Below are 27,670 nucleotides of genomic sequence, written 5' to 3' on the forward strand. Positions count from 1 at the left end.
GTTGGACCGTTATCTACCAAAGCTAATCATACATCCACTCTGTGAACTGAGGGCCCTATACAAATAGATAGATAGATAGATAGATAGATAGATAGATAGATAGATAGATAGATAGATAGAAAGATAGACAGGCAGACACACACACACACACACACACACACTCAATAGAAATATATGTATAGGTCTTCCAAAACACACGTATAAGAATGTGCATAGCAGCTTTGCTCATGATGACCCCAAACTGGAAAAGAGCCCCGATGTCCACCAACAGGAGATTAAACAAATAAATTGTGGTACAGTCATATAATAGGAACTTTAACCCCTATAAAAAAATAAACCAGTATTACATGCAAAAGCATGGGTGGCTCTCACAGATACAATGATGAGCCAGGCCAAAAAAATGTACTGTATGATTTCACCAATAAAAATTCAAGAATAGGGGCGCCTGGTGGCTCAGTTGTTAAGCAACTGCCTTCGGCTCAGGTCATGATCGCAGGGTCCTGGGATCGAGCCCCACATCGGGCTCCTTGCTCGGCGGGAAACCTACTTCCCCCTCTCCCACTCCCCCTGCCTGTGTTACCTCTCTCGCTGTCTCTCTCTGTGTCAATTAAATAAATAAAAATTTTTTTAAAAATTCAAGAATAGGCAAAACTAACCAATAGTGACAGAAATCAGAATAGTGGTTATCTCAGGGTGGGCATAGGGATACTGACTAACAGGGATGTGGGAATCTCCTGGGACCCTAGAAATGTTCTATATTTTGATCTGAGTAGTGATTACACAGATGTGAACATATGTAAACATTCACTGAACTATATCACTTAAGGTTGGTGCACTTTTCTTTAAAAGAAAAAAATGTGAATACCCAGGGGGGAAAAAATCAAAGTCAAGTTGAAAGCATGAATGTTTTCATCATTAAACAAGACAAAAATAAATGCACTGTAAGCTTTCAACTCAAAAAGCTATAAATGACCAACTGACTGGATTAAAAAAAAAACAGATCTAGGGCAAGTAGTTGAAAAAGTTAAAGTTAAAAATGGAACTATTAGAAAATAAGGTATAATTGATCAAGCAGTCTTGTGAAAAATAAAGAGCAAAAGTTAAAACAAAAATGCTTATACTAGTCAAGAAAAAAAACTGGGGGGGAGGGCACGCCTGGGTGGCTCAGTTGGTTAAGCATCTGCCTTAGGCTCAGGTCATGATCCCAGGGTCCTGGGATCGAGCCCCGCATTGGGCTCCCTACTCAGCGGGGAGCCTGCTTCTCCCTCTCCCACTCCCCCTGCTTATGTTCCCTCTCTCGCTGTGTCTCTGTCAAATAAATAAAATCTTAAAAAAAAAAAAAAATTGAGAACAAATACCAAAAATTTTAAGTGAGAAAGATGAGAAACATTTTTTAAATGAGAATGCGATTTAAAATATTAATACTAAAACAAAAATAAAATCTTTATACTAATAAATTTGAAAAATCTCATGAAACAATTTTTCTCCAAAAATATGAATTAACAAAACTGATGCAAGAGGAATCAGAAAAGCTGAACAAACCAATCATTATGGGGTAAAAAACTGAAAAAGTCATCAAAGAATTCTTTCAAAGAAAGCAGCCAGACCCAGATGGTTTTACGGGTGAGCTCTTTCCTGCACTCATGGAACAGATAATTCCCATGTTATAGAGTCTGTTCCTGAAGTTGGAAAGAGCTTCAATTTACTTTATAAAATTAGCTAAACCTCGATTCCAAAGCTGACAAAAATAGTACAAAACTACAGACAAATGCCACTTATGAATATAGGTGGAAAACCCCCCAATAAAATATTAGCAAGCAATTCTAACAAAATTTTCAAGGAATAATCCAACATGAGCAATTGGGTATATTCTAGAAATCTGAAGATTGTTATTATTATCCCAATAGTGACCTTTCTAAATAAAAGATTGATTTATTTTAGAGAGAGAGAGCATGAGCAGGAGGGGGAGAGGGAGAGGGAGAGAGAATCTCAAGTGGACTCCACACTGAGCCCGGAGCCCAATGTGGGGCTCTGTCTCACAGCCCTGAGATCACAACCTGAGCAGAAACCAAGAGTCCGACGCTCAACCAACTGCACAACCCAGGCTCCGGCCCCCACAGTTACGTAAAAGATATTTGACAAAAATTCAACACCCTTCCTGATTAAAAAACAAAAAACCAAAAAAGCAGTAATTAATAAACCAAAGGGGGTGGGAAACAAGAGTTACTAACACCCAACTTTACACCCAGAGAAGAGTCATTAGGAAGCATGGTTACCAGACAGGGTGGAATGCCAATTTCATCACCACTGAAACAGGAAGTTGTATGCAAAGCAACTAACAATGAAAAGAAGTATAATTATTTCCTAATGTGAGCAAAATTATCAATCTTATTAGAAACCACATAAATGTCTACCAAGAAAACCCAAAAGAAACTGCTGAAAACCTATACTAAGAATTCAGCAATTGAATGATTATAAAAACAAACAAAACAAAACAAAAACATGCAGAAACTAACAGTCATATATCAACAACACTGGACTAGGAGACCCAACAGGAAAAAATCCCACTAAAAATAAGATCAAAAATATTTTTACAATTTAAAAGAGTCTATCTAAAGATAACTTCAAAAGGATTTGAGTGAATTTAGAGACACTCCATGTTCCTAGGTAGGAAGAATTAGTATAGACATTCTCCATAAAGGAACTTTACATAGGACAGAATTTCCATAAAATTTTAAGGGAATGGGGGGGAAGAGAGGAAGAAGAGGGGAAGAACCTGAGAAAATAATTTAAAGTTTAGGTGCTGTTGTCATATATGCAAAGAAAAGAGGGAGAAGATTTTAAAAAGCAGATAAGCTCAAACAGTCAGATATTAAATCATGGTAACATTACAACAGCTAAAAGAGAGTGATTTTAGAAGTCTAATAAAACAACAGATGAAATGGAAAATCCCTGACACAGGCCCAAGTATGTGTATGTGTGTGTGTCCATGTGTGTGTGTGCATGTATATTTTACTTACATATGTATATATTTTCTTAATATACGCTGAAGGTAACAACTCAAATCATCAGGGATGATAATCACAGATGGATTATTCAGTACGTACTACTAAAGCAACCAGTGAACTACTAGGGAAAAATTAAGTTAGATCCCTACTCACACTGTACACAAAAATAAACTCACTTAAAGAATTAAAGGGAGGATGCGATGCCTGGGTGATGGACACTGGGGAGGGTACGTGCTATGGTGAGCACTGTGAATTGTGTAAGACTGATGAATCACAGACCTGAAACAAATAATACAGTATATGCTAATAAAAAGAAAAATATAGAAATGCAGGGGCGCCTGGGTGGCTCAGTCGGTTAAGCATCTGCCTTTGGTTCAGGTCATGATCCCAGGGGTCCTGGGATTGAGGCCCCCGTCACTTCTCCCTCTCCTTCTGCTCCTCCCCCCTGCTTGGGCTCACTCTCTCTCACTCTCTCAAATAAATAATCTTAAAAAAAAGAATTAATGTGGAAAAATAAAATCACAATGAACTAGGAAAAACTAGAGGTGACTATTTACCTGAACTCAGGATGGAGAAAGCCTTTCATAAAGGAAAAGGTTACAAATACAAAGAGTGATGAGTCAACTGCAAGTTTAAAACATCTGTTTGAAAAAGAGGAAAAAAGGGCTCCTGGGTGGCTCAGTTGGTTAAGCGACTGCTTTCGGCTCAGGTCATGATCCTGGAGTCCCTGGATCGAGTCCCGCATCGGGCTCCCTGCTTGGCAGGGAGCCTGCTTCTCCCTCTGACCCTCCCTCCTCTCATGTGCTCTCTCTCTCTCATTCTCTCTGTCTCAAATAAATAAATAAAATCTTTTAAAAAAAAAAGAAAAAGAGAAAAAAAAAACCCTACAAAATTAAAATGCAAATGAAAAACCGGAAAAAATATTTATAAATTATAAGACAGAGAAATGGCCTTAACATATAAAGAACTCTTTCAAAACTAAAAGAAAAAAATGCACACTTTGATATAAAAAGAGCAAAGAACATTAATAAGGCAATAAACACACTCTAAAAACATTCAATCTCCTTCAATAAATCACAGCATCAAAAGGCAGAGCGAAGTTGGGGTAACTTCAGAGGCATAACGACCAAATTCAATGAGTAGACCTTGTCTGAATCCAGGTTCAAGCAAACCAACTTGAAAACAACACTTTGAGACAATGGTGAAATTGAATAGGAACTGGGTATTAGGTGATAATAAGGAATTCATGTTAATATTGCTAGGTATGATAATGGTATGGTAATTACATAAGAAAACATCCTTTTTGCTCCCTCTCTGGGCTCAGACCTAGTTTGTGGTGACATGGCTAAACAGACCAAGAAGGTCAGAATCATTGGTTCGTGTGAGACCCATTATGGTGCCTCTCGCAGGAAAACGGTGAAAAAGACTGAAATAAGCCAGCATGCCAAGCACACTTGCTCCTTCTGTGGAACAATCAAGATGAAAAGACGAGCTGTGGGGAGCTGGCATTGTGGTTCCTGCATGCAAAGAGTGGCTGGTGGGGCTCAGACCTACAGTATCGCCCTGCGGTCACAGTAAAGTCGGCGGCCATCAGAACCTTGAAGGACGTGAGAGACCAGCAAAAGCTCTACCATCTGAAACATTACTAGCCTAAAATAAATGGGTTAATTTTTGTAACAAAATAAAATTTTAAAAAAGAAAATATCCTTTTTTTCTAAGACACATGCTGAAGAATCTAAAATATAATACTGAAACACCTCTAATTTACTTTGAAATACTACAACCAAAAAAAGCAAAAAAAATAGATGAAGCAAATCTGGCATAACGTTAATTATCAAATAGACCAAAAAAACCAAAAAAACAAAAAAAAACACATTTCTTTTCCAATAAAGGCCAAGATGCAAGAGAAACCAGCAGTTTTGACCACTGCTGATGGGAGAGTAAATTGGCAGAACTTTTCTGGACAGTAATCTTGCAATATGTGTCCAATGTCACAAGTGTGTGAAAAATGCTTAAACCCATCAAACCCATCTTCAATAATTCATCACAACTATCAAAATAGGCAGAAAGATTTATAAACGTATAAGTTTACCATAGCATTATTTGTGACTATAAAATACTGAAAACAACCCCAATGTCCATCACACAACCACCTGAGAGACTAGTACCAGTAATAGTATTATACTTTGGGAGTATACTTCCAAAACTACACTTTGGAAGAATAACTGAAGCTATTTCAATATACTGGGGGGGGGGGGGGGTGCTGGTTGGCACAGTCCGTTAAGTGTCCGACTCTCGGTTTCAGCTCAGGCTGTGATCTCAGGCATGTGAGATCAAGCCCCACGTAGGGCTCCACGCTCAGCATGGAGTCGGCTTAAGATTGTCTCTCCCTCTGCCCCTCCTCGTGCTCACTCTCTAAATAAATAAATAAATGAATAAAACCTTTTTTTTTTAATAAAGGGCAAATACTGTATGATTCTACCTATATGAGGTACCTACTCAGATGCATAGAGACAGAAAATAGAATGGTGGGTGGTGGAGGGAAGAGAGTGAATGAGTTGTCTGATGGGTACAGAGTTTGAGTTTGAAATTCTGGAGGCGGACAGTGGTGACGGTCGCACCATGTTTATGTACTTAACTGCCACTACACTATACACTTAAGAATGGGTAAGATGGGGGGCGCCTGGGTGGCTCAGTTGGTTAAGCGACTGCCTTCGGCTCAGGTCATGATCCCGGAGTCCCGGGATCGAGTCCCACATCTGGCTCCGGCTCAGCGGGGAGCCTGCTTCTCCCTCTGACCCTATCCCCTCTCATGCTGTTTCTCTCTCTCTGTCAAATAAATAAAAATAAAAATAAAAAACAAAATCTTTAGGGCGCCTGGGTGGCTCAGTTGGTTAAGCGACTGCTTTCGGCTCAGGTCATGATCCTGGAGTCCCGGGATCGAGTCCCGCATCGGGCTCCCTGCTCGGCAGGGAGCCTGCTTCTCCCTCTGACCCTCCCCCCTCTCATGTGCTCTATCTCTCTCATTCTCTCTGTCTCAAATAAATAAATAAATAAAATCTTTAAAAAAAAAAAAAAATCTTTAAAAAAAAAAAAAAGAATGGGTAAGATGGTAAATTTTACGTTAAGTGCATTTCATCACAGAAATATATCCGTAAAGATATATTGAGGGGCGCCTGGCTGGCTCAGTCAGAAGAGTGTATGACTCTTGATCTGGGGGTCGTAGGTTTGAGCCCCAAAATCCCCGTGTAGAGATTACTAAAAAAAAAAAAAAAAAGTAAATAAATACATTTTTTTAAAAAGATATATTAATACATTTTAAAGAGTAAAAGGCATGTTACAAAATATTATGTTTATGTATGGTCTCAATTTCGTTTCATTGACGTCTTAAATACTTATATTTGCACACACAAAAAAAAGGCTCAGAAAAATATATGTCAAAATGGTAGTAATTATCACTAAGTACGGTGGCTTACAGGAGAATTTTATTTTCTTTGTGTGTCTGTGTGCTTTTGTGTAATTTCCAGTTTTTCTACAATTACTTTTATAATCAAAAGCATGTTGACGGAACAAATGAAGAAGGGGAAAAAAAAAAAAGGACAGTCATACTGGCTGCTGATCCTCATGCGAGAATGTCCACAGGTATATTTCCAAATGACGTAATAAATGTAATCCTCCTTGATAATCAAATTTTAAAAGGAACGCTAGAGTTTGGGAAATAAAGACCAACTCAGAAGATAAACCATCATGGAGTTAAAGGAGAGGCATATTCCTGGTTTTAAACAACTCCTGAAGCTGGAGTGGGTTCACCACACCTCTGTGTGCCCAGCAGAAAGGGAAAGACCAGAAGAGCCTCCAATACCACTGGAGTGGCCTGTCAGAAAGGACAGGCTCAGAAAGAAAAGACCCTCGAATCAACGCAGCGCTCTCCCTGGGACTCAACACTCCCCACCCCCACATCTCTCTTAAGCTAAATCCACTTTCAGAAAATATTTTCTAGACGGCAGACATCAAGAGAGAAAGGAGCCTTTCTTTCTGTGGCATTCCCCCACCACATATGGTACTGCTCTCAATAGAGGCTTTATGAGGGAGGGTCCAGATACCACAGCCATGGGTTATGCCATTGACCACAAGCAGCAATAAACAGACGTTAGGATTTAGATTTCCATGCAGCAGAGGCACCCTGAATAATTAAGACAGAGCTTCCGTCACATTCCAACATTCGGTAAACGTTTACTGAGTGCCTACTAAGCACGAGGCACTATTTGTAACACCATCCCCCCCCGCCACCCCCCCCCCCCCACCTCACACACACAAACACACGCCACTTCTTTGTTCTGCTCAAGGACTCAGACTAGGAAAGTAATGATTTAGGCTGGAGGCATGGGACAGTTTGATTCAACATGTCACATGTCACCCGGATTGGGAAAAGAGCAGAGGCAGAGGGAGAGCATTCAACCTCCAGAAAGGATCAAGGGGACACATCACTGCATCCCACTGGGAGAGCCCGGGGACAAAAGAAGCTGAATCCGGCAGTGCTGGGCTCTGGCCTTCCTAAACCTCCACGACCCATTCCACAGGGAACAGTCACGGCAGCCCCTGGTCCTGGAGGAAACTGCATCGCCAGGTCTATCCATGGCGTGAGAGAGAAATCCAACCCTTCGAATTCTTCTCCCCACCCCCACAACTGAATCATGTCGGCCACCCCTTCATCATACGTACTTTTGCCCCCATTGTTCTTCAGGACATTGGAGAGGTTGACAGAGGCGGTGCCTAGCAGTTCATTTCTCAAAGTATGGCAGCTCCAGACCTTCAAATCTAAATGACTCTGGGCCGTGACATTCCTGGAAAACAAAAACTTGATTAATCACATCTGAGCACATTGGTCACTCCTACAACGTAGAAGAAAACAGATAAACTTACTGCTGACATCTTGGAGGGAGGGGGGAAACCTCAAACAGGAAGACACTCACATGTGTACTCTTCCCCCCCCCAAAGCTGACCCTGTAACCATCTTGCTAATAATGAACGCTCTGTGAGCTCAATGATGTAGAAACACCTGGCGAGAGGTGCCCTGGGTACCAAAGGCAGAGGACTTAGCGGGGTCACAGGAAAGCTGGATCTCCCACAACCCCCCTGGAGCACCTCCTCACTTTCCCCCTCGTTACTGCAAAGAGAAGGGACTTTCTCTTACAAAATGATGATCTCATTCCAGAGAAGCTCGGAGCTCCCAATTCGCTTCCCCGTCTTCTTAGTCTCACTGGGGAGTCCATCCACTGCCACCTCCACAAATGAGTTAATTCGAGGTTGACGATTATGCACCTTGGGCTTTGCTGACACCACTGGACGGGAAAGAAAGGAAAAGTCGAAGATGAGTCAGAAGGCTCCCAGGTGCCCCCCTGTGGCAGCTGTTCCGCTCTTTTTTGTTGTTTCTTTTAAAAACTACGTTTGGTATTTTTTCTGATCCTAAAAAAAATTACTTTTAAAAAAATGTGAGGATATTTTAAAAACTACGAAGCATAAAAAAAAAAGCACTCCTAACCTGAAAACACTGGGATAATTATCATTAAGATGTTGGCAAATCCAGACTTTCCAGACTCTCATCTTTTATGCCCCCAATTCTTTAAGAATTCTTCTCCCTCCAAAATCAATTCTAAATGGCTGCAATATGAGCCAATTGTATAGACATGCCATGATTTAGTTAACTATTCTTTCAGTGATGAATAGATTGCTTCCAATTTTTCACTCTGGGAAAATCATCATGAATGTATATATTTGCATGCATTTCTCAGTGTTCCTCCAAATGATATGAATATTTTTTCTTCAAACTGCTTAATTCCTTTGCAAAAAGGATAAACCCATGTAGATGCCAATATATCCATTTCACCACCATCATGCTGAGTATTATGTTTTTTCACTATTTAGAAATCAGAAAGGTAAAAAAAAAAAATCATATAAATTAGGTAAGGTTTAATGAGCACTTATGACAGACACTAGGCTATGCACACATCATCTAAATGAATCCTTAAAACAAACCCATGAGGCAGGGAATATATCATCACCCCCATTTCACCCAGAGGAAGCAGGCTTGGGGAAGTTAAGTCATTGCCCCAGGTGACAGAGCCTGGGAGCTTCAAACCAGGATGTGCACCCAGGCAACCTGACTCCCCACCACGCTGTATGTCATTACCAGATTTTGCTTATTTGTTCTATTGCTGTTCTTCAATTACTAGTGAGGTTGTATATGTTTTCCATGTGTTTGTTAGCCATCTGCATTTCCTATTCTATCTGTATCCTTCATGTGGCAGGATCTCTGATGTTTATTTGGTACCTGCAAGCCAAGCTGAACAAGTATACATGCATCTCGTCGAACATATATTAGCCATGGTGGAAACTCCAGGTCACTGGGATGGAACACACCTAAGGTGTCCTCCATCCCATGCCCCAAATCAGAGCATGTGACTGGCATTTCTTACCCATGAGGCAAGACAGAGCTCCCCTCCGACAAGGTTTAGCAAACCTCTCCCTCCCAGACCCTTCTGAGAGGTGAGAGTCCTATAAGGGTCCACAACTTGACAAAGGACAAAACTACCTCTGGATTCTTTTAGCAATACCTGTCTTTTCCGAGGCCCAAAGAACAGTAGAGAGCAAGTCAAAGAACAACAACAGCAAAAGTTGTGGCTAAGATTCAGAAGCAATAGGGGATGGTACGAGGAGAAACAGGTGGTGGTGGTGGGAAATGTGGTCCAGAGTAGAAAACAAATACTTTTCACACAGACCAAGGTTAACTGAGGCCACCTGGTGGTGGGAGAGCAGCTCTGCACACAGAGCCTTAAAAAGCGGGGGAAGGGGGAAGGACTAGTTTTAATTATAGTCCTATCATTTTGAGCTAGACAGTTTCTTTGAAATCAACAAGTTCATAAGGAGGGCACATGATATAATGATTAGCACTAGGTATTATATAAGACTGATGAATCACTGAACTCTACCTCTGAAACTAATAATACACTATATGTTAATTAATTGAATTTAAATTAAGGGAAAAAAAGAAAACAAGTTCAAACCCTTCATTTAATAGTTGAGCCAATTAAATAAGGTGCAGGGAGATGAGATAACGTATCCAAAATCAGAGAACTCCCAGGCCAATTCTCGGACCTCTGTTCTAATGTTTCCTTTTTTGTCCTAGCTTTTTCCCCTAGGTTTTTTTGTTTGTTTGGAGGTTTATTTTTTTGTTTTGGGGGGGTGGGGTTTTTTGGTATCTTTACTTTCTTTTTTATTTTGACATAATTTCAGATGTTTAGAAAAGTTGCAACAAAAATACAAAGAATTCCTATAAACCCTTCACCTAAGGGTCACCAAATATTAACTTGTTACTATATTTGCTTTATTATTCTCTTTCTCTCCCCTGATTCTCTTTCATACACATACACATCTGTTCCTGAAACTTTGAGAGTGAGTTTTAGAAGATGCTGTGCCCCTTTTCTTCTAAACGCTTCAGTGTATATTTCTAAGAACAAAGACATTTTCTGATACCATAGCATAATTATCAACATGGAAAAATTTAACAACCTTTTAAAACTATGATCTAATGTACAGACCTCATTTAAATTTTGTTAAATGTTGGGGCGCCTGGGTGGCTCCGTTGTTAAGCGTCTGCCTTCAGCTCAGGTCATGATCCCAGGTCCTGGGATCCAGCCCCACATTAGGCTCCCTGCTCAGCGGGAAGCCTGCTTCTCCCTCTCCCACTCCCCCTGCTTGTGTTCCCTCTCTCGCTGTGTCTCTCTCTGTCAAATAAATAAATAAAATCTTTAAAAAACAAATAAATTAATAAATAAATAAAAATAAATTTTGTTAAATGTCCTATCAATGTCCATTATAGCAAAAGAGAAAAGAAACTTTTTTTTTTTTTTTGGTCCAGGACCCAACCTAGGATTACATATTGCAGTTGGTAGTTTTATTTTGAAATTTCCAATCTACAGAAAGGTTTAAAGAATAAGACAATAAATAACTGTATACTCGGCAACAACTATCATTTTGCCCCATTTGCTTTTTTAAAAAGCCTTTTCACGGGACAGCTGGGTGGCTCAGTAGGTTAAGCATCTGCCTTCAGCTCAGGTTATGATCCCAGGGTTCTGGGATTGAGCCCTGCGTCAGTGGGCTTGAACTCACAACACAAAGATCAAAAGTCATGTGCTCTACCAACTGCGCCAGCTAGGTGCCCCACCACATTTGGGGTTTTGGTTTTGTTTTTTTTTTTTCTATGTGTGTGTCTATATCATTGCTATTCAAAAGAACCTCAGTGATAAGGAAAAGTTCTATGCCAACACAGTCCAATGCATTGCCATGAGATACATGTGACTACTGAGGACTGGGAATATAGCTCTTACGACTGAGGATTTAAATTGTTAATGTAATTTTAATCTTTTTTTTTTTTAAGATTTTTTATTTATTTATTTGAGAGAGAGAGTGAGAGAGAGAGAGAGCACAAGAGGGGGGAGCGGGAGAGGGAGAAGCAGACTCCCCGCTGAGCAGGGAGCCCAATGCAGGACTCGATCCAGGGACTCCAGGATCATGACCTGAGCCGAAGGCAGTCGCTTAACCAACTGAGCCACCCAGGCGCCCAATGTAATTTTAGTCTTAACATAAATAGTTCTATGGGGCTATAGTGGCTATCGTACTGGATAGCACAGGATACAAATACATGATATCTATATCTATATATGTCCATGACTAGGCATATACCCACAAACTTCTTTTTGGTAATCTATTTGAAAGTTGTAGATATCGGGCACCTGGGTGGCTCAGTCGTTAAGCATCTGCCTTCGGCTCGGGTCATGATCCCAGGGTCCTGGGATCGAGTCCCGCATCGGGTTCCCTGCTCGGCAAGAAGCCTGCTTCTCCCTCTCCCACTCCCCCTGCTTGTGTTCCTGCTCTCGCTATCTCTCTCTCTGTCAAATAAATAAATAAAATCTTTAAAAAAAAAAAAAAAGAAAGTTGTAGATATCATGACTTACCAACCCTAAATACTTCCAGAATACAACTCTTAAGAATAAGGATGTTCTAAACGTTGTACACTTGAAACTAATACAACACTGTATGTTAATTATACTTCAATTAAAAAACAAACAAACAAAATAAGGAGGGGTGCCTGGCTGGTTCAGTTGGTAGAGCATGCAACTCGATCTCAGGGTCGTGAGTTTGAGTCCCATGCTGGGCATAGAAATTCCTTTAAAAAGGGAGGGGGGCAAGAAAAGCGGGCACCTGGGTGGTTCAGTTGGTTAAACTCCAACTCCTGAACTCAGCTCAGGTTTTGATCTCAGTGTCGTGAGCTCAAGACCCGAGCTGGGCTCCACGCTAGACATGGAGCCTACTTAAAGAAAAATAGAAACGAAAGGGAAGACATTTTCCCACCTAACCACACCATCATTATTACACCTGAAAAAAATTTAGTTACTCCCTCTATCATTTGATATTCATTACATATCCAACTTTCCCCAATTTTTCCAAACATATTTGTTAGAGCTGTTTCCCCCAATCCAGGATCCCATCAGCATGAGCAAATTGCATTTGGTTGCTGGTTTCTTAATCCTTTAAAATCTAGAATGCTCTCCCTTCTTTTTCCCTGACAATGATTTTTAAAGACTTCCACCAGCTGTCTCATATAATACACCAAATGCTCTGTTTTTCTGATTGTTTTCCTCATGACGAGATTCACAGTGAACATTTTTGTCAAGAATACTACATAGTTTACATTGTATGCGTCTTTCTATACACACTAGGTTGTCCTCCTATTGTGGATGCTAAGTTTGATCCTCTGGTTAATGTGGGGTCTATCAGGTCACTCCACTGTAAAGATACATTTTCCCCTTCATAAGTTATAATTTATCAGTGGGATGATTATTTTGAAAGTTTCTTGTTCTTAAAACACAAGCCAAATTAAAGGCCTCAGCATCCAAGCAGATTTATCTGGAAAGTTTATTTACTATTCGATGAAATATAAATGCCAATTTCACATCTTCACATAGAATTTAGCTTTTAAAGTTAACAAATAAGGCCAAAAAAAAAAATCACACATGGCCAAAATTATATCCTTGAAAAGCTCTTAGGAAGGCACAGAACAGAGTCCTTCAATAGGTTCCCACCAGCCAGCTTTTGCTTTGTTGTGGTTTTCAGTGTTCAGTTTCTCAGTGCTTCTTGAGTTATATATCAGATAAAATAGCTCGCTTATGTTTAAGGACCTTGCTGTATTTTAAAAGTGTATTTTAAAACTCTAGGACTGCATTACAGAGAGGCATAAGGGAACTGAGGCAAAGAGAAGGAATAGCAAAGCGACCTCTCCCAAATTACACTACAGGCTCTCTCAAAGAAACACATCGGACAAGGAACCAGCCACAACATCTATTTTGTTATTTCTCTTTCTCCCCATCATTTTCTTCAATGGTATTACAGAATCCCTATAGGTTAAATGCATCTATAGTCAGAGGCACGCGTACTATCAAGTTAGCTCGTTCCACACTAGTAAAAATTCACACTGAGGAAAGGCTATCAGAAATCTTTACAAGTCAAATGTGCTCCTGAATAATATGGCCCCAAAACAGGGACTTTATTATGTCACCAGGTTCTATAGGCAGGCTTCTGTTTTAACCTAAACTTGATAATTTTTAGACCAGGTAGTAAAAGCTAAACTCCCAAGCTCAAAACCCTATGGAATTCACTCTAATGCTTCTCCCTCCTCAAGAGGGCTAGAGCAGACATGAGACATCACCAAAAATGATTAAAATGTATCAAGACTACTTTTTTTAAATCAGTAAGTAAATAAGAAACAGGGGAGAGAATATGAATACACAATCTACAGAATAGGAAATCCAAATTTCCCTTAAACGTAGGATAAGATGTTAAACATCATTTATAATTAAAGAAATGTGAAATAAAACTGCTGAGAAAACAGTTATTTTGGGGCACCTGGGTGGCTCAGTCGGTTAAGCGTCTGCCTTTGGCTCGGGTCATGATCCCAGGGTCCTGGGATCGAGCCCCGCATCGGGCTCCCTGATTAGCAGGAAGCCTAGCTCTCCCTCTGCCCCTCGCCTTGCTTGTGTTCCCTCTCTCGCTGTCTCTCTTTCCGTCATAAAAATAAAATCTTAAAAAATAATAATAATAAAGTCTGACAACACACTGTGTTGGTAAAGATGTGGAGAAACAGGCACTCTCATGCACTCCTAGAAGAGTATTCCTTCCAAGGAAGGCAACCTGGCTCTCAAGATTACAAAACCATATCCCCTTTCATGTATCTTGGAATGTATCTTGGAAACTGGTAATATTAGTTTCCTCCAAGCAGGGGCACTGAGGAGCTAGAAGAAAGGAAACAATTTTAAAGTATGTAGAAATGAATAACACTTACATTTCAAAAATAATAATTTTAAAACATGACAAGACGATTTTGCCTCCAAATGACTGTATCTCTGAGAGGCCAGAGCTGTGATAGTGAGTGCTGTTCCCGGGTCACCAGGCATCTCTCAGCCCCGTGACTCTTCTGCAGAGCTAAGACTACCAAAGCAACCTTCTGTCATTCAAGCAATATTCACTGACAGCCCACTAAATGTCCGGCAATGTTCTATGTCACTGAGGTATCAAAAGTAACCAAAACAGACAAAAATCACTATTTTTGTGTTTACATTCTACATGCGCGCTCTCTCTCTCTCTCAAATAAATAAATCTTTAAAGAAAATAAAGCCATGAGGTTGGACAAGATCACCTAGGGAATAAGTATACACAGAAAAGGGCCCTGAGGCATGAAGGAATTACCATTTTCAACAATCTTTGCCAAAAGTTCCTTTTATCCTTCTTAAGAACTCCACCTATAGGGACACCTGGGTGGCTCAGTGGGTTTAAGCATCTGCCTTTGGCTCAGGTCATGATCTCAGGGTCCTGGGATTGTGCCCCACATCTCATCTCAGACTCTCTGCTCAGCGGGGAATCTTGTCTCTCCCTCTCTCTACCCCTCCCCGCCCACTTTTGCTCTCTCTCTCTCTCTCTGTTTCAAATAAATAAGTAAAATCTTTAAAAGGGAAGAATTCCAGCTATACGGGCACCTGGCTGGCTCAGTCAGTGGAGCACGCGACTCTTGATCTCAGATTACGAGTTTGAGCCCCACATTGGGTGTAAATTTTACTTAAAAATAAAATACATATATAAAAAAAAAAAAAGAAAAGAAAAAAGAATTCCAGTTACATGGTAACCCTATGAGAATGAATAGTTACACTCTTCAGCTATTTCACAATATTTGGCTCTCAGACCAAGGTGTGGTATAATTCTACCTCTTCCCCATAGACTGGGCTGGACCTCGAATGGTAAACATTTCACATGGTGCCACTCACCTTTCAAAGTAAGCTGAGACTTCTCAAAAGGCAGGGCCACTCCTGCCCGGCTGGAGCTGGCAGATGCCATGTCATCACCAGAAAACTGCAAGACGAACAGCAGGAAGTTTAGAGAATATCTGAGAAGAGACTGACGAACTGCAGCCATTTTTAATATTTGAGTTGAAAGAGATGAACCAAGAAAATATAAACGTCCAGGCAACTTTGTACTACTTTTGTCAGGGTGGAGTCTGTCTGTCTTGTAATGACTACTGAGCCTAGATAGGTCTCTGCTGGCCTAGGAAGGGCACAGGACTATTACATCAACATTTACAGGACAGGGCCTAACATAACACTTTCAAAAGGAAAGTCACAGTTCAGCAATTTTTTAAAAATCCAAATTTTCAAGTCGACAAAGGATATACAAATAGGGGCACCTGGGTGGCTCAGTCCGTTGAGTGTCCAACTCTTGATTTAGGCTCAGGGTTGTGGGACTGAGACCGGAGTCAGGCTCCACACGTGTGGAACCTGCTTGGGATTCTCTCTCTCCCTCTCCTTCTGTCCCTCCCCCCTCACTCTCACGTGCACTCTCTAAAATAAAAACAAATAACAAAAATAATAAAAACAATAAAAGACAAATAGTAAATAATAAATAAAAAGATACACAAATGGCAAAGAAGCACATTCTAGACATTGTTAGCCATCAGGCACCCCTGTCACTCCATCTTGGCTGGAAGCATAAGTCTATCTTGCATTTTGAATGGATCTTTTACTCATATACAATTTTGTAACATCGTCCTCTGTCATTTGAAAAATATTGGTTCACTGAGATATACAGACATTCCAAATGTTGACACATTTCATTATACACTATCAAAAAAAGCCCATTTGTGAATGTCACCACTGATCTCATCAAACAGATCTTTAAGCTCCGGGAAAGTGTCAAGCTCTTAGTGGCAGATGCAAGTGTTCCAAAATTCTCATTTTCACTTAAAAACTCCTATTTTATCATTGGCAGCAAATACTGTCCGTCGTTTTCCTTCAAGTGACAGGCTCACTTCATTCATCTTCAACAAATACCCAAATCTAGTAACTTCGTTTTTTTAAGTAAAAATAGTATTTCATGAAAAAAGCAATTCAGCTCTCAACTCAAACACACAAGTGCTTCTTCCCAAGACAACCATTACACTTGGGCATATAGAAGGACTGCAGCCATATTTCCCTTTCATCACACAGAATGTTAAAAAAAGATGTGCACAAAAGTCGAGACTTAATAAAATTAATAATTTTTACTGCTTCGTCAAGCACATTCTGAAGTGAAACTGGCCCTCCTGTTCTGTTTGTACTGAGTCTACTGTGCTGAGGAATACAAGGACAACAGCTCAGATTCGTGGCACTGCCTGGATTCCAATGATGGCAACAACTGTACTCACCTTCACTTTTGCACCATCCGTGCAAATGTAATCACAGTGAAAAAGGCAAATAAAGTTATTATGAAAACAGTTTCGATCTTGCAAAACCTTTTAAGCCTCAAGGGGCCAGCAGAGGCCGAAGGATCCCACCTGAGAACTGCTACTGTAAAAACACTAACAAAGTCGTCTTCTATTCACCATCATTAATACCTTCTTTCATTCTGTTTGTTTCTGATCTCTCCTCCAACTTCCTATTCTGAAGAGCTGTTCAGCCTTAAAACATGGTTTTTAAGTCACCACATTTCTCTAAGAATGGAAACCCTTTATGTGAGGATGAAACGTAGCTACCATGAAGTCATATTGACTTTGACATCTTTCCGTAGCTGAAGTCAAATACTTTCATACTTCACGGTATTAGCCAACACAAAGCAATGTACCTTATTTATTAGGTATATGCAGTCCAAAAACATTTTACGTGGCTAGTTTTTTCTGGACTAGTCTGTAACAGGCATTTTTCTTCAACCTTACATACAGAGCAGCAACGGAAACCTCTGAAAAGTTCTAGGGAGCATATAGGAATACGATACAGAAACTACTGGTAGCAAGTTCTTAAGACGACTTCTGTGTTATTAAGTCCAATAGTGAATTCTCAGTCCTCGTCTTATATAACCTACTGGCAGCATCTGACATGATGGATCGATCACTCTCTTCCTTGAAATGCTTTCTTCCCTTGGCTTCCAGGACATCACACCCGCCTGATGTTTCCCCCTGCCTCTCAGGCTGCTCCTTCTCAGCCTCTTTGCAGGCTCCTTCTCTCCTCCTCAACCTCTAACCATCAGAGTGTCCCATAGCTCAGGCCTTGCATGTCTTCTGGTTATTTCATCTAGTCGTATAGCTTTAAATACTAGCCATTTGTTGACAATCCCAAATTGGTGTGTCCAGTATAAACTTCACCCTCGAACCTCAGACGCTCTTTGTCTAATGACAAAACTGATCTTCTGGGGCGCCTGGGTGGCTCAGTTGGTTAAGCAACTGCCTTCGGCTCAGGTCATGATCCTGGAGTCCCGGGATCGAGTCCCGCGTCGGGCTCCCTGCTCGGCTGGGAGTCTGCTTCTCCCTCTGACCCTCCTCCCTCTCGTGCTCTCTGTCTCTCATTCTCTCTGTCTCAAATAAATAAATAAAATCTTTACAAAAAACAAAAAACAAAAAACTGATCTTCTGATATTCCCCCTCAAACCTGCTCCTCAGCCTTCCACATCTCAGTTAATGACAACTCCTTCCAGCCAGTGGCTCAGGCCAAAATTCTGGGGCTCATCGCTGCTTCTCCTTTCCCTCTCAAACCCCACATTCAATCTGTCAATAAACCTGTTGGTTGGGGGCACCTGGGTGGCTCAGTTGGTTAAGTGTCCAACTCTTGATTTCGGCTCAGGTCATGATCTCAGGGTGGTGACATCAAGCCCCATGTTGGGCTCTGTGCTGAGCGGAGAGTCTGCTTGAGATTCTTTCCCTCTCCCTTTGCCCCTCCCCACTGTGCTCTCTCTCTAAAATAATATAAAAAAAATCTTTAAAACATATATGTAAATCCTCTTGGTTCTACCTTTAAAATATCCTCAAGTTCTAACATTTTCTCCACCTCTATTATCACTATCTTGGTCCAGAGCCCTGTGATCTCTTACCCAGATTATCTTTCTCCTACTCAGACCCTCTGCCCCCTCAATCTAATCTCTACGCTCAGCAGATTGATTTTTTTTTAATATGTATGTCAGATTATATCACTCTGCTATTCAAAACCATTCAGTGGCTTCCAGTCTACCTCAGAGTAAAAGTCAAAGTCCTTAAAATGGAGGCCCTGCATGATACAGTCTACACCCCTCTCTGACCTCGCCTCTCTTTTCTCTCCCCGCTTACTCCCTCCCCTGAAGCTACACAAGCCTCCTCACTGTTCCTTGAACATGCAAGACATGCTACCCTATTGGACTTCTACCCTTTCCATCTAGAATGTTCTTTTCTCAGTTGTCCACCTATATGGTTTATTCCCTCACTACCTCAGGCATTTACTCAAAGGTCACTTTCTTAAGAGGTGTTCCTGGACCACCCTATTACCCTACCTTTCTTTCTTTTTTTTTTTTAAGATTTTATTTATTTATTTAACAGAGAGAGACACAGCGAGAGAAGGAACACAAGCAGGGGGAGTGGGAGAGGGAGAGGCAGGCTTCCCGCTGAGCAGGGAGCCTGATGCGGGGCTCAATCCCAGGACCCTGGGATCATGACCTGAGCCGAAGGCAGACACTTAACGACTGAACCACCCAGGCGCCCCTTACCCTACCTTTCCATACACATTTGGACCCATCCTTCCCTGTTTTACTTTTTCTCCCTAGCATTTATCACTGACATGATTCATATTGTATTGATTTATTGTATTTATTGTCTCTCTCTCTCCCCTAGAATGTAAGCTCCACGAGCGCTGAAATGTGTGTCCCATCTGTTAGTCCTGTAGCCCGGGTGTCTAGAATGATGCCTGGCTCTTAATAGGAACTCCATAAATGTTTACCAAACGAATGAATTTGAGCACCATTGTCTGAAATTTAAAAGGATGATGTTGTGACTCCTTAGACTAAATCTGTTTTGGTAAAGCAATAAAAAGATCAACTTTCTCTTTCCACCCAGCAGACTAGCAAGATATTAGAAGTCTGAGAAAAAGTGTTGGTGAGAAGCCTTATACACTTCTGGGGGCAAATGAGATGGTACCTGGCAATCTCCGTAGAGTTCAAGATGCATATACTGCACCTGGCAGGATTCCACCCCTAGGTCTCTGCCCCGGGAAAAATCTTCCAACACGTGCCGAAGAAGCCATGTTCAAAGATGTTCATCACAGCAATGTTTATAATAGCAAAAATTTGTCATCCAACTAAATGCCCATCAATGGGGGAATGAATAAACTGTGATATACCTATAAAATGGAATGCTATGTAATAGCTGAAATATATGAATTCAATCTACATGTACAAATCCCGAATTATAATGGTAAAAGTGGAAAAAAAAAAAAAAAGCAAGTGAAAACCTAAGTGTAGTACGATGCCATTGGTATACACTTGAACTTACACAGAATCAGTTGTATATATTGCTGTGGCAAGACATAAATGGAATAAAAGTATAAAAGCGTGGCTGGGAAGTAACCACACCGAGGTGGGAACAGAAGTCACCCCAGGGTAGCACAGAAGGGAACACGCGTATTGATGTAAGGAGAGAGACCAAGAGGACTTCAAATGTATCTGCAACATTTTATCATTTAAATAAAAAGTTCTGAAGCAAATAAGGCAAAATGTTAATATTCATTAAATCCAGATGGTGGTTTTTATGACTGTTTGTTATCTTATTCTCTGAACCATTTTACATGTTTGATCTTTCTCATAATTTTAAAGGGGGGGGAAGATCATATCTTGAATAATGAAGGAAAGATTAATGATTATAAATTAAGCCTCAGGGCTTTCAGTAACAGAGGTTAAAGCACTACAAGCAGGAAATCCATTATTTACTGACTTAAAAAATAAAAGAATATTTCAAAAATCTTTACATCTATTGGGACTCTCTCTTTCCTAAGGCAACTCAACTAAGGGTAGTTTTAACGTAACATGTCCTCCCTGAGCTTTACTCAATTTAGCCTGTAGCCTGAACTCAAGAGAATTCAAGAGAATGAAACTGGCACCTCCCACATGGCCTGTTAAATGGGGGGAAGACCAAACCTCTTGATCTATATACTTCACAGCCCCCAAACAAAATCAATCAGATAAATTCTAAAGAAGGCTCAGAAGGAAGAAAGCCAACTGGGAAAGCGGAGAAACAAAGTAAATAACATGTTTTCTTTCTCCAGTGGCTTTCATGATTACAGTCCAGGGTGTATTAACAATAATCAGTGTTATGTGGGGCACTGTCTGTCTTTCCAGATCCAATCAGGAAAATACCACCTTGATATTACAAGGTAGGTAGTATTTTGAACTGTGAGACCTTTCCAACCATGTACAAAAAAAAGTAACCATTACTAGAGAAGAGAAGTCAGATCCCACCCCAAAATATGTTTAACCTCTTAGCTTCTGCCTCAGGGTCCCATATGAGACATGGTCACTAATGGGCATGAGGCTCCAATCCCCACTACTCACTACAGGAAGCTCATGAAACCCCAGGCTCAGAATTTACTCTGCACCTGTCTCAGCAACACTGTACATGGACCCTTGCTAGTAACAATGGGAAATGTTTGCATCCAAATCACTCCCAAAAAAATGAGTTAGCATAAGCCCAGGGCAGAAAGGAGGAGGAAGGGGAACAATGTTTAAAGTATCACCAAGATGAATAAAAAAAAAAAAAAAAGAAAAGAAAAAAAAATAAATAAAGTATCACCAAAGGTTAGAGGTAAACACACAAAGACTTTCATGACTGAAGGGAGTAATGGATTTATTGGGAGCGGACGGGGAAAACCGAAACTAACTTTGGTAGATTTATCCAAATTTCTTAAAAAAAAACTAAACACATATTGTCCTGTGAACCTATCCTCTACATAAATCTTGAGAAGTATTTTTTTATGGACGCCTGGGTGGCTCAGTCAGTTAAGAGTCTGCCTTCGGCTCAGGTCATGATCCCAGGGTCAGAGGATCCTCCCTGCTCCACGGGAAGCCTCTGTCAGAGGATCAAGTCCCACATCGGGCTCTTTGCTCAGTGCAGAGCCTGCTTCTCCCTCTGCCCCTGCTTGTGCTCACTCACTCTCTCTCTCTGACAAATAAATAAAATCCTTTTTAAAAAAGCTTTTTTTTTAAATAAAATAGTAGAAAATATAAGAGTACATCATACATAAAGGAAAGTATTATTTCATGGAAAAGTCTGTCCAGATAAAATTTATATGTACAAGTACACTGGATCATGATATAAAATACATTTGTTACTAAAGGTTGCAGTCAAAAAAGCGTGAGAACTGCTCTGCAATCTTCCCATTTTAGTTAGGGTTTCAGATTAGAGAGACACAAAACACCAAAAAAACTCAAAAAGTAAACAATAGATTTGGGGGCACCTGGGTGGCTCAGTCGTTAAGCGTCTGCCTTCAGCTCAGGTCATGATCCCAGGGTCCTGGGATCCCACATCGGGCTCCCTGCTCCGCGGGAAGCCTGCTTCTCCCTCTCCCACTCCCCCTGCTTGTGTTCCCTCTCTCGCTGTGTGTCTCTCTGTCAAATAAATAAATAAAATCTTTAAAAAACAACAACAACAATAGATTTGAGGACTAACTATTCACTCAGAAATGTCATCAGTTTATCATCATTTTAGGTCTGAGAAATTTTCCCACATCTATGTAAGATAACCTCATGGGCCTGGATGAAAGGTATTCATTCACTCGTTCAACAAATATTTACTGAGCATCTATTATATACCATGCCCTGTTTTTGATGCTAGTGATACAACAGTGAATAAGAAAGGAAAAAAAAAAATTCCTTCCTTACAGGTTGTCCTGATGAAGAGCCAAGAAAGACTCCCTCCTGGCTCCGGCGTGGAGAGGGAGAAAGTAACCACTGTAAAATATGCCAAATGTTCTCCACAACAAGGGCCTGCTCTCTAGGGAAAAAGCTTCACAAGAGCTTTATCCTAACTAGGGGGAGGAAATTTCCCTGACTGAGGCCCTTCTAGTCTTCCTGTCTCATCGAAGGGGGAGAAATACAGTTAATAACCACTTGCGAAGGTCACAACCCACAGACACAGACCCATTAAAAGACTGAGGTTTTTTGGTTTTGTTTTTTTTTTAAGATTTATTTATTTTAGAGATAGAGAGCACAGGGGAGGGGAAGAGCAGAGAGAGAGAGGGAGAGAAACTTAAGCAGATTCCGTGCTGAACGCAGAGCCCGATGCAGAGCTCAATTTCACAACCATGAGATCACAACCTGAGCTGAAACCAAGAGTCGGATGCTTAACTGACTGCGCCACCCAGGTGCCCCAAAAAGATAGAGATTTAATGAGAAAACGACAAAATGGCCCCTCCCCCACTTTCCCACCATACTATGGGTCCAGTATAACACTGGATTACAGCTGAAAGAGCTGAAAGGTGCATACTCTATTTAAGAAGAGGTTCTTAGGGAAGACCAAAGATAACAGGGAGACCAAAACAAGACACTAGACGAATTTGAAGCCTTGGTACATACAGTTACAGCAATTATTTTGTTTTGTTTTGTTTTAAGTAGACTCCACACCCAATGTGGAGCCCAACATGGGGCTTGAACTCACGACCCTGAGATCAAGATCTGAGCCGAAATCAGGAGTTGGACACTTAACGGACTGAGCTACCCAGGTGCCCCAACAGTTACAGCGATTGTTAAACACAAATCAACACCTAGCCAGATTAACATAAAACCCCAAACTAAAGACCTATTCACCTCAGTTCCTACTACCCAATACATCATGTCCAGCTTTCAATTAAAAATTATAAGTAATGCTAAGGGGCACCTGGGTGGCTCAGTCAGTTGAGTGTCTGACTCTTAATTTCAGCTCAGGTCAGGATCCCAGGGTCATGGGATCGAGCCCCGAGGTGGGCACCACTCTCAGCAGGGAGTCTACTTTGGATTCTCTCTCTTCCTCTCCCTCTGCCCCTCCCCACTCCTCATGCATGTGCACACACGCTCTCTCTCTCTGTAGATTAAATAAATCTTTAAAAAAAATTATAAGTAATGCTGAAAGTCAAGAAAAACAGTGTGAAGAGACAAAGCAAGCATCAGAACCAACTCAGAGATGACACAGATTTTAAAACTAATGGACAGGGAATTTAAAATAACTATGGATAGATATGTTAAGGGTCTAATGGAAAGCGTAGACAACACCCAAGAACAGATGTATGATGTAAGCAGAGACGTGGAAATTCTAAGAAACAAAGAAGAAAATGCTTGGGGTGCCTGGGTGGCTCAGTCGTTAAGCGTCTGCCTTTGGCTCAGGTCATGATCCCGGGGTCCTGGGATCGAGCCCCGCATCGGGCTCCCTGCTCCGCGGGAAGCCTGCTTCTCCCTCTCCCACTCCCCCTGCTTGTGTTCCCTCTCTCGCTGTGTCTCTCTCTGTCAAATAAATTAAAGAAAAAAACATCTTAAAAAGAAAAAGAACAAAACAAACAAATAACTAGGCATATAATATTACCATATTGAGGGGCGCCTGGATGGCTCAGTCGGCTAAGCGACTGCCTTCGGCTCAGGTCATGATCCCAGAATCCTGGGATCGAGCCCCGCATCGGGCTCCCCGCTCAGCGGGAAGCCTGCTTCTCCCTCTCCCTCTGTCTGCCACTCTGCCTACTTGTGCTGTCTCTCTATCTCTCTGTCAAATAAATAAGTAAAATCTTTAAAAAAAAATATTACCATATTGAATCTAGAGAAAATCTTGAAAGAAGCCAAAGGGGGAAGAAAACAGCTAACCTGTACAGGAATAAGGATAAGAATTACAGCATGCTTTTCACCAGAAACCATACAAGCAAGAAGATAGCAGAGTGAAATATTTAAAGTATCTTTTTAAGATTTTATTTATTTATTTGACAGACAGAGACACAGCGAGAAAGGGAACACAAGCAGGGGAAGTGGGAGAGGGAGAAGCAGGCTTAACCAACTAAGCCACCCAGGCATCCCGAAATATTTAAAGTATTGAAAGAAAAAACACACTAACCTAGAATTCTGTGTCCAATGGAGTTGTCCTTTTTTTTTTCAAGATTCTATTTATTTATTTGAGAGACAGAGAGAGAGAGAAAGAGAAAGCATGAGCAGGGTGAGGGGCAGAGGGAGAGGCAGGTTCTCTGCTGAGCAGGGACCCCGATGTGGGGCTCAATCCCAGGACCCCAGGATCATGACCTGAGCCAAAGGCAGACACTTAACCGACTGAGCCACCCAAGAGCCCCGGAGTTATTCTTTAAAAGTGAAGGAGTAAACAAAATATTTCCTCAAACAAAAACATACCCTGAAAGAAATGTTTAAAAGAAGTCCTTCCAGGAGAAAGAAATGATTCAGGTCAGAAGCTTGCATCTACACAGAAAAGAAAGGCATGGGAGAAAGAATAAATGAGGCTCCATCCACGGGCTTCCTTAAACACTAAAAGACTGATAATATAGGGAAAGGAAATGTGCCAAGAGGGATGCCAGATAGAAAGCAAATGAGAGAACTGTAGAGGTGACAAGTGATTCTGAGAGGGGTGCCTGGGTGGCTCAGTCATTGGGCGTCTGCCTTCGGCTCAGGTCACTGTCCCACGGTCCTGGGATCGAACGCCACATCGGGCTCTCTGCTCGGCAGGAAGCCTGCTTTTCCCTCTCCCACTCCCCCTGCTTGTGTTCCCCCTCCATGCTGTATCTATCTCTGTCAAATGAATAAATAAAATCTTAAATAAATAAATAAATAAATTCCCCAGGTGATCCTAATATAAAGCTGGGGTGAGACACTAGTTTAATGTTACTGAATTAGTTGAATGCATTAAGAGTAGGACTTTAGCTCTATCAGAATATTTAAGGCTAAGCTAAAATTATGCAGAAAAATTGCACAAAACAACATGTGGATTAAAAAAATGGGGCAATATAAAACTTTAGGAACAGAATATAGTGAAGGAGCTCTATGCCAGGAGTAGATCCAAGGAGACTAAGTATTACACCACCTTCCCTGATACCAACTTTTCCCTTAGAGAGCCTTCCAGGAACTCTCAATAAACATAACAGATCAAACATATATTTATCTCTGCTCCCTTCTCAAATCCCATCAAAAGGACAGGAAAAGAAATACAAAAATATAAGCCCACAAAAAACAAATGGAAAAAGTTTTCTCTACCAACACATAGAGAGGGCAGCAACATTGTGGAAAGAGGCAAGGGAGATAAAAATAAAACCTAACTGCCTGTAATGGAGGGGCGGGGGGAGTTGACAAGAAGCAGGCTGGTAACACTGGGGAATCACAGAAAGGGTCAGTAAATACTGGCACTAGGTACCTCTGAAAGTGGGAGCATAAGTAGACCTAAACACACGAGAGAAACAGGAGCAAAAGCCTGTATGAAAAACAGTTTCCAAACTCCCCTTCCCAACAATTCAGCCAGGCAGTCACCCCACCCTCCCAAATCCCAGACAGGAATTTTTGGTCTCTAGATAGACTACACTAGACCCGAGGACTTCAGGCACAGCTGAGGGTAGTGATAAGGCACCAATACTGATCCAGGGAGATAAGTGGAAGTCTACATCCTGAACTATGAGAAGTCACTGCCCCCATCCCCACTCACCTTCCCTCATTTGAGCCCAGCACACAGCTCAGCCTGCTGGTACTTCATACATAAAGGAACAACTATTTGAGGAGAGCCTCAGACAGGAAAGCCAGATATCAAAACATACGAAGAGAAAAATAGAACTCAACTGATAAACTCATCCTAAGATTCGTAAGGAAATGCAAGGGACCCAGAAGAGCCAAAACAATCTTGGGGGAAAAAAATAAAACAAAGTTGGACGATTCATATTGCTTAATTTCTTTTTCTATTTAAATTCAATTAGCCAACATATAGTACATCACCAGTTTCAGATGTAGTGTTCAATAATTCAGTTGCATATAACACCCAGTATATTACTTAATTTCAAAACTTACTAGAAAGCTACAGTAATCAAGACCATGGTACTGCTATAAAGATAGACACAGAGCAAGTGAAGAAACCTGAGAGTCCAGGGGTGCCTGGGTGGTTCAATAGGTTAAGCATCTGCCTTCAGCTGAAGTCATGATCCCGGGGTCCTGGGATGGAGCCCCGTGTTGGGCTCACTGCTCAGCAGGGAGTCTGCTTCTCCCTCTCCCTCTACTGCGCCCCCTGCTCGTGCTCTCTGTCTCACTCTCTCTCAAATAAATAAAATCTTTAAAAAAAAAAGAAAATATTTAAAAAAAATAAGCATATACAACATCATTAGTCACTAGAAAAAGGCAAACTAAAACCACAATGAGACATCACCTCACACAAACTAAAACGGCCAAAATCAAAAAGCATACAGTAACAAATGGTAGTGAGAACTTGGGAGAAATTAGAATCCTCATACACTGCTAACAAGAAATGAAAAACAGTGAGCAGCTTTAGAAAACAATTTGACAGCTCTTCAAAAAGTTAAACAGAGGGGCGCCTGGGTGGCTCAGTCTGCCTTCAGCTCAGGTCATGATCCCATAGTACTGGGACTGAGTCCCACACTGGGCTCCTTGCTCAGCGGGGAGTCTGGTTGTCTGCCCTTCCCCTGGCTCACGTGCTCTCTCTCTCTCTCTGGCTCACTCTCGCTCTCAAAGAAATAAAATCTTAAAAAAAAAGTTAAACAGAATCAGCACACCTGGCTGGCTCAGTCAGTGGAGCATGTGACTCTTGATCTCAGGGTTGTGAGTTCAAGCCCTATGTTGGGTTAAAGATTACTTGAAAATAAAATCTTAAAAAAAAAAAAAAGTTAAACAGAATTACCATAAGACCCAGCAATCCATTTCTAGATGTATACCCAAAAGAACTGAAAATATGTCTCTACACAAGCCTTGTACACAATGTTCATAGCAAGGTTATTCATAACAGCCAAAAAGTGGAAACATCCAAATGTACATCAACTGAGAAACGGGTAAGTAAAATGTGGTATATCCATACAATAGAATATTAATTTGGTCATAAAAAGGAATGAAGTGCTGTTTCATACTGCAATATGGATGAACTCTGAAAACATTATGCTAAGTGAAAGAAATAAATGAAAGCCAGGCAAAAAGGCCCAATTATTATATGATTTCATTTATATGAAATATCTTGAACAGGTGAATCCATGGAAAAAGAATGTAGATTAGTGGTATCCAAGGGTTGAAAGGGTTAGGGGACTGGCATGACTGTTAATGGATACAAGGTTTCTTCTGAGGTGATGAAAATG

General features: G+C 41.0%; 1 protein-coding gene across 2 annotated transcripts in view; it reads right to left on the minus strand.

The window, feature by feature from the left end:
• WWP2 (WW domain containing E3 ubiquitin protein ligase 2) overlaps window positions 1–27,670 on the minus strand; it is a 168,358-nt gene that overhangs the window by 108,600 nt on the left and 32,088 nt on the right. For both annotated transcript variants that reach the window (XM_045870060.3, XM_064581536.1), the window contains exons 2-4: window positions 15,383–15,467; window positions 8,203–8,350; window positions 7,731–7,852 (exon numbers count right to left, since the gene is read on the minus strand). In XM_045870060.3, coding sequence (XP_045726016.1) covers window positions 7,731–7,852; window positions 8,203–8,350; window positions 15,383–15,452 — 340 coding nt within the window. In that variant the 5' untranslated portion in view covers window positions 15,453–15,467. The remainder of the gene's footprint in view (window positions 1–7,730; window positions 7,853–8,202; window positions 8,351–15,382; window positions 15,468–27,670) is intronic.

The sequence above is a fragment of the Mirounga angustirostris genome, unplaced genomic scaffold (assembly GCF_029215605.1).
Source record: "Mirounga angustirostris isolate CCGP_5_RB_7025 unplaced genomic scaffold, mMirAng1.0.hap1 SCAF_16, whole genome shotgun sequence".
NCBI lineage: Eukaryota > Metazoa > Chordata > Mammalia > Carnivora > Phocidae > Mirounga > Mirounga angustirostris.